The 8,288-nt window shown below is 49.4% G+C and overlaps 1 protein-coding gene across 6 annotated transcripts in view; it reads left to right on the top strand.

Moving 5' to 3' along the window:
• Window positions 1-8,288, top strand: part of LOC130282607 (zinc finger protein 271-like) — a 330,526-nt gene that overhangs the window by 314,619 nt on the left and 7,619 nt on the right. For all 6 annotated transcript variants that reach the window (XM_056531017.1, XM_056531015.1, XM_056531012.1 and 3 more), the window contains exons 7-9: window positions 5,390-5,510; window positions 5,608-5,699; window positions 5,840-5,951. In XM_056531017.1, the coding sequence (XP_056386992.1) occupies window positions 5,390-5,510; window positions 5,608-5,699; window positions 5,840-5,951 (325 nt within the window). The remainder of the gene's footprint in view (window positions 1-5,389; window positions 5,511-5,607; window positions 5,700-5,839; window positions 5,952-8,288) is intronic.

Here is an 8,288-nt window from a genome sequence, read left to right on the forward strand (position 1 = left end):
CTGGTGATGATTAGAGAGGTGACACTGATGGGTCATTATACAGTAATGGAGGGGTCTGGTGATGACTGGAGAGATGACACTGCTGGGACATTATACAGTAATGGAGGGGTCTGGTGATGACTGGAGAGGTGACACTGCTGGGACATTATACAGTAATGGAGGGGTTTGGTGATGACTGGAGAGGTGACACTGCTGGGACATTATACAGTAATGGAGGGGTCTGGTGATGACTGGAGAGGTGACACTGCTGGGACATTATACAGTAATGGAGGGGTCTGGTGATGACTGGAGAGGTGACACTGCTGGGACATTATACAGTAATGGAGGGGTCTGGTGATGACTGGAGAGGTGACACTGCTGGGACATTATACAGTAATGGAGGGGTCTAGTGATGACTGGAGAGGTGACACTGCTGGGACATTATACAGTAATGGAGGGGTCTGGTGATGTATAGAGAGGTGACACTGCTGGGACATTATACAGTAATGGAGGGGTCTGGTGATGACTGGAGAGGTGACACTGCTGGGACATTATACAGTAATGGAGGGGTCTGGTGATGACTGGAGAGGTGACACTGCTGGGACATTATACAGTAATGGAGAGGTCTGGTGATGACTGGAGAGGTGACACTGCTGGGGCATTATACAGTAATGGAGGGGTCTGGTGATGATAGGTGACACTGCTGGGACATTATACAGTAATGGAGGGGTCTGGTGATGATTAGAGAGGTGACACTGCTGGGACATTATACAGTAATGGAGGGGTCTGGTGATGATTAGAGAGGTGACACTGCTGGGACATTATACAGTAATGGAGGGGTCTCGTGATGACTGGAGAGGTGACACTGCTGGGACATTATACAGTAATGGAGGGGTCTCGTGATGACTGGAGAGGTGACACTGCTGGGACATTATACAGTAATGGAGAGGTCTGGTGATGACTGGAGAGGTGACACTGCTGGGACATTATACAGTAATGGAGGGGTCTCGTGATGACTGGAGAGGTGACACTGCTGGGACATTATACAGTAATGGAGGGGTCTGGTGATGACTGGAGAGGTGACACTGCTGGGACATTATACAGTAATGGAGGAGTCTGGTGATGACTGGAGAGGTGACACTGCTGGGACATTATACAGTAATGGAGGGGTCTGGTGATGACTAGAGAGGTGACACTGCTGGGACATTATACAGTAATGGAGGGGTCTGGTGATGCCTGGAGAGGTGACACTGCTGGGACATTATACAGTAATGGAGGGGTCTGGTGATGATTAGAGAGGTGACACTGCTGGGACATTATACCGTAATGGAGGGGTCTGGTGATGATTAGAGAGGTGACACTGCTGGGACATTATACAGTAATGGAGGGGTCTCGTGATGACTGGAGAGGTGACACTGCTGGGACATTATACAGTAATGGAGGGGTCTCGTGATGACTGGAGAGGTGACACTGCTGGGACATTATATAGTAATGGAGGGGTCTGGTGATGACTGGAGAGATGACACTGCTGGGACATCATACAGTAATGGAGGGGTCTGGTGATGACTGGAGAGGTGACACTGCTGGGACATTATACAGTAATGGAGGGGTCTGGTGATGACTGGAGAGGTGACATTGCTGGGACATTATACAGTAATGGAGGGGTCTCGTGATGACTGGAGAGGTGACACTGCTGGGACATTATACAGTAATGGAGAGGTCTGGTGATGACTGGAGAGGTGACACTGCTGGGACATTATACAGTAATGGAGGGGTCTGGTGATGACTGGAGAGGTGACACTGCTGGGACATTATACAGTAATGGAGGGGTCTTGTGATGACTGGAGAGGTGACACTGCTGGACATTACACAGTAATGGAGGGGTCTGGTGATGACTGGAGAGGTGACACTGCTGGGACATTATACAGTAATGGAGGGGTCTGGTGATGACTGGAGAGGTGACACTGCTGGGACATTATACAGTAATGGAGGGGTCTGGTGATGACTAGAGAGGTGACACTGCTGGGACATTATACAGTAATGGAGGGGTCTGGTGATGCCTGGAGAGGTGACACTGCTGGGACATTATACAGTAATGGAGGGGTCTGGTGATGATTAGAGAGGTGACACTGCTGGGACATTATACCGTAATGGAGGGGTCTGGTGATGATTAGAGAGGTGACACTGCTGGGACATTATACAGTAATGGAGGGGTCTGGTGATGATTAGAGAGGTGACACTGCTGGGACATTATACAGTAATGGAGGGGTCTGGTGATGACTGGAGAGGTGACACTGCTGGGACATTATACCGTAATGGAGGGGTCCGTTGATGATTAGAGAGTTGACCCTGCTGGGACATTATACAGTAATGGAGGGGTCTGGTGATGACTGGAGAGGTGACACTGCTGGGACATTATACAGTAATGGAGGGGTCTGGTGATGACTGGAGAGGTGACACTGCTGGGACATTATACAGTAATGGAGGGGTCTGGTGATGATTAGAGAGGTGACACTGCTGGACATTATACAGTAATGGAGGGGTTTGGTGATGATTAGAGAGGTGACACTGATGGGTCATTATACAGTAATGGAGGGGTCTGGTGATGACTGGAGAGGTGACACTGCTGGGACATTATACAGTAATCAAGGGGTCTGGTGATGATTAGAGAGGTGACACTGCTGGGACATTATACCGTAATGGAGGGGTCCGGTGATGATTAGAGAGTTTACCCTGCTGGGACATTATACAGTAATGGAGGGGTCTGGTGATGACTGGAGAGGTGACACTGCTGGGACATTATACAGTAATGGAGGGGTCTGGTGATGATTAGAGAGGTGACACTGCTGGACATTATACAGTAATGGAGGGGTCTGGTGATGACTGGAGAGGTGACACTGCTGGGACATTATACAGTAATGGAGGGGTCTGGTGATGACTGGAGAGGTGACACTGCTGGGACATTATACAGTAATGGAGGGGTCTGGTGATGATTAGAGAGGTGACACTGCTGGACATTATACAGTAATGGAGGGGTTTGGTGATGATTAGAGAGGTGACACTGATGGGTCATTATACAGTAATGGAGGGGTCTGGTGATGACTGGAGAGGTGACACTGCTGGGACATTATACAGTAATGGAGGGGTCTGGTGATGACTGGAGAGGTGACACTGCTGGGACATTATACAGTAATGGAGGGGTCTGGTGATGACTGGAGAGGTGACACTGCTGGGACATTATACAGTAATGGAGGGGTCTGGTGATGACTGGAGAGGTGACACTGCTGGGACATTATACAGTAATGGAGGGGTCTGGTGATGACTGGAGAGGTGATGCTGCTGAGACATTATACAGTAATGGAGGGGTCTGGTGATGATTAGAGAGGTGACACTGCTGGGACATTATACAGTAATGGAGGGGTCTGGTGATGATTAGAGAGGTGACACTGCTGGGACATTATACCGTAATGGAGGGGTCCGGTGATGATTAGAGAGGTGACCCTGCTGGGACATTATACAGTAATGGAGGGGTCTGGTGATGACTGAAGAGGTAACACTGATGGGTCATTATACAGTAATGGAGGGGTCTGGTGATGACTGGAGAGGTGACATTGCTGGGTCATTATACAGTAATGGAGGGGTCAGATGATTAGAGAGGTGACACTGATGGACATTATACAGTAATGGAGGGGTCTGGTGATGACTGGAGAGGTGACACTGCTGGGACATTATACAGTAATGGAGGGGTCTGGTGATGATTAGAGAGGTGACACTGCTGGGATATTATACAGTAATGGAGGGGTCTGGTGATGATTAGAGAGGTGACACTGCTGGGTCATTATACAGTAATGGAGGGGTCTGGTGATTATTAGAGAGGTGACACTACTGGGACATTATACAGTAATGGAGGGGTCTGGTGATGCCTGGAGAGGTGACCCTGCTGGGACATTATACAGTAATGGAGGGGTCTGGTGATGACTGGAGAGGTGACACTGATGGGTCATTATACAGTAATGGAGGGGTCTGGTGATGACTGGAGAGGTGACACTGCTGGGACATTATACAGTAATGGAGGGGTCTGGTGATGACTGGAGAGGTGACACTGCTGGGACATTATACAGTAATGGAGGGGTCTGGTGATGGCTGGAGAGGTGACACTGCTGGAAAATTATACAGTAATGGAGGAGTCTGGTGATGACTGGAGAGGTGACACTGCTGGGACATTATACAGTAATGGAGGGGTCTGGTGATGGCTGGAGAGGTGACACTGCTGGGACATTATATAGTAATGGAGGGGTCTGGTGATGACTGGAGAGGTGACGCTGCTGAGACATTATACAGTAATGGAGGGGTCTGGTGATGCCTGGAGAGGTGACACTGCTGGGACATTATACAGTAATGGAGGGGTCTGGTGATGACTGGAGAGGTGACACTGCTGGGACATTATACAGTAATGGAGGGGTCTGGTGATGCCTGGAGAGGTGACACTGCTGGGACATTATACAGTAATGGAGGGGTCTGGTGATGACTGGAGAGGTGACACTGCTGGGACATTATACAGTAATGGAGGGGTCTGGTGATGCCTGGAGAGGTGACACTGCTGGGACATTATACAGTAATGGAGGGGTCTGGTGATGATTAGAGAGGTGACCCTGCTGGGACATTATACAGTAATGGAGGGGTCTGGTGATGACTGGAGAGGTGACACTGCTGGGTCATTATACAGTAATGGAGGGGTCAGGTGATTAGAGAGGTGACACTGCTGGGACATTATACAGTAATGGAGGGGTCTGGTGATGACTGGAGAGGTGACACTGCTGGGACATTATACAGTAATGGAGGGATCTGGTGATGACTGGAGAGGTGACACTGCTGGGTCATTATACAGTAATGGAGGGGTCAGGTGATTAGAGAGGTGACACTGCTGGACATTATACAGTAATGGAGGGGTCTGGTGATGATTAGAGAGGTGACACTGCTGGGACATTATACAGTAATGGAGGGGTCTGGTGATGATTAGAGAGGTGACACTGCTGGGACATTATACAGTGATGGAGGTGTCCGGTGATGCTTAGAGAGGTGACACTGCTGGACATCATACAGTAATGGAGGGGTCTGGTGATGATTAGAGAGGTGACACTGCTGGGACATTATACAGTAATGGAGGGGTCTGATGACTGGAGAGGTGACACTGCTGGGACATTATACAGTAATGGAGGGGTCTGGTGATGACTGGAGAGGTGACACTGCTGGGACATTATGCAGTAATGGAGGGTCTGGTGATGAGAGGTGACACTGCTGTGACATTATACAGTAATGGAGGGGTCTGGTGATGATTAGAGAGGTGACACTGCTGGGGCATTATACAGTAATGGAGGGGTCTGGTGATGACGGTATCATTGTGTGTCAGGTTCCTATAAGGTGTCAGGATGTGGCGGTCTATTTCTCCATGGAGGAGTGGGAGTATGTAGAAGGACACAAGGATCTGTACCAGGACATTATGGAGGACCCCCGGCCCCTCACATCACATGGTAAGAGGAGACTTTTTTTTGATTATGAAATGGAGAACAATTCTGAGGGTCCTCCAGACTCATCACGTATACAGGATTTATTCTCTGTTTCCTGCAGATGGATCCAGTGGGAGGAATCCACCAGAAATGCATCCAGGTCCACATGGTTCCCGGGAGAATCCAGAGGAAGGTGTCCTGCCGGATGATCAGGTAGATACAGATACTTCACAGCAATCATCCCAAACCTGTAGCTCTTCATCGGTGCGACTCCTATCATCCTCCTCCAGCTGCCAGGGCATGATGGGAGTTGTAGTTCAGGCTGACGTTACTCCTTTTGCTTCTTGTATCAGGTTGAAGACATCATCGATCTTAAGGTGGAAATTATAGAGCGAGAAGAAGACCGGTATCTTGGGTGTGATCCGCCACCCGCGGAAGAGGAATGTCCTGCAGATATTAGAGCCGGTGAGTAATGATCTTCACATAATTAATAGACCACTATTTACCAACCAGGGTGCCTCCAGCTGTTGTGAAACTACAACTGGATCAACTCAGTAGGGACTCATTAGGGATATAGTTTGAACTTGTTAGACTCCGGTCTTTTTTTAACCTTATGAACTATGTTACTATGTTACTAACTCCCAGCATGCTCGGACAGCTGAAAACTGTATGTGAACTCAACCTTACACCCCGCTGTTGGGAATTGTAGTATCCATTACACGTTACCCCTCATACACCTTCATTATTGATTATGTTAGTGTTTCCCAACCAGGGTGCCTCCAGCAGTTGCAAAACTACAACTCTCAGCATGCCCGGACAGCCGTTGGCTCCGTATCCTATTCGTAACGCCAATAGTTGGCTTCCGCCGGCGTGTTGGGTGGCCCGCCTCTCACCGCCGTCCAGCTGCATTCTCTGCTCCACGTCTTGGCCATGGTCTCCGGGCTGTAGTTCCTGCCCTGCCCTCTAGGGGCCACTTGTCAGCACTGTCTGTTTAACACAAACAGGACCTATGGATTGAGCCCCCTGACGTTTCACCACACACACACTGGCTTCATCAAGGGTCACACAGATCACACAATCAAAATGATTCTTATGTGAAAAATGCACATCTATTGGGTGATTAAATTTTGACAGCTTCATGGGCCAATCACCGAGCCCAAACTGCATTACTTGTAACTACCCATAGTGCATCTCTGCAGGCAGTAGAATGACAGGCAGCAGAAATGACCAGTGGGAGAGTCCTAATCTGGCTGTCCGTCACTGCGCATGGAGAGCTGTGTGAACTCTCAGTCTGTGTCACTGGTACTGCGCATGTGCCAAGGTCTCTGCGCAGACCAGGATGCGTAGGGGATTTTATTTGACTTTGCTTCGCAAGTACTTTAAAAAATTTCTCTGCAGCTGATCATGGTTCATAGTATAAAACTACTAAGTAGGGGGCGTGGCTTAGCGCGGCATGTGAGTAGACGCGCGGTCCGGAGCCCACTGAGCATCCTTAATTTATCCTGGACATCTGGCCAGATCCCTTCTTTTCATTGTCTCCTACCTGTGGGGGAAGGTGCCTGGAGCGTTGTGGTATCGGGATGGTCAGGCGGAGACACAATAAGAAGAAGTAAGGAGTGCCGGATGAGTGAGGCCGAGATGCAGGGGGAGCCGGCGCCATCTTGTGCTGAGGTGTTGGGACTTGTGGAGCGGCTGCAGCACTTCGCACGGGTCTCAGAGCAGCCGGTGAGGGCTCCACTGGATGACTGGAGCAAGGAGGAGCATGATGGGGCTGACTGGCTGGGGCCGCGGTCTCTTCTGCGGCAACGGACCTTTCCACTATACTGAGCATTGTCTGATCTTGACCCTTTACATTCTGGAGTGCCATCTGCCTGCCAAGGGGACTCCTCTACCATTGCTGCACTACCTCCTGCTGTGAGGACATTAACCTTATCCGCCATGATATGCAGAAGGTTTCTGAGCGGGTTAGTGCGGTTGAGGAAAGAGTGGGGGATCTGGAGGATCAAGTCTCTCCGCTTAAGAGAGATATGCATCATGTGAATAATCATCTGACTACACATGCCGCTAAATCTGATGACATGGAAAACCGCCTGCGGCGGAACAATGTGCTCCTTCCTAGTGGGCATCCCTGAAAAAGTCAAGGGTCATGACCCTGGGGAATACTTTGAGAATTGGCTCCTTACTCCTTACCCAAAGTGGGCTCTTCTTTTAACTGCAGCGCTATTTTTTAGTATTTTGATCTACTTGCTTTTTAGCATAATATTAAAAACTAACAGGTTGTTACTATACATTTTGATCAAAAAGTACAAGCCCACTCGCCACATCAAGGCCACCTATTTAGAGTGGGTCCCTAAGGTCCCTAGCATAAAATGGCGTAGCACTGGGTGGCGACCACCACCGCCGCAACACCAGTGCCCACCAGGGGGAATGACCCACTGGCAGAGCGGCCCAATGCCACTCAGACCAGTCCCCACAGACACGGCGCCGCAGCAGCAATGGACGCCACACAGCACCACATCAGTGTGAACAAAGTGTGAAAGCTCAAGTACCATTTGCTCCCAGTCAGACTGGGAGGCTACTAGAAAGGAAAGGGCCCTAATCAGCTTCCTGCTCATTTATATAGTGTTGGGTTGAGGGGGTGGGGCAGAGTGCAGACCAAGTAAAAACAGCAAAAACAGGGGATAGGAGACACTATGTGAATTAAAGTAGAGAAAACAGACATGGTCGCACATCCACAAAATACAAACTGGATGTGCGATCATGTCAGTTTTCTCTGCTTTAATTTACTTTCAATTCTCATCC

This window comes from Hyla sarda, chromosome 7 (assembly GCF_029499605.1).
Source record: "Hyla sarda isolate aHylSar1 chromosome 7, aHylSar1.hap1, whole genome shotgun sequence".
Lineage (NCBI taxonomy): Eukaryota > Metazoa > Chordata > Amphibia > Anura > Hylidae > Hyla > Hyla sarda.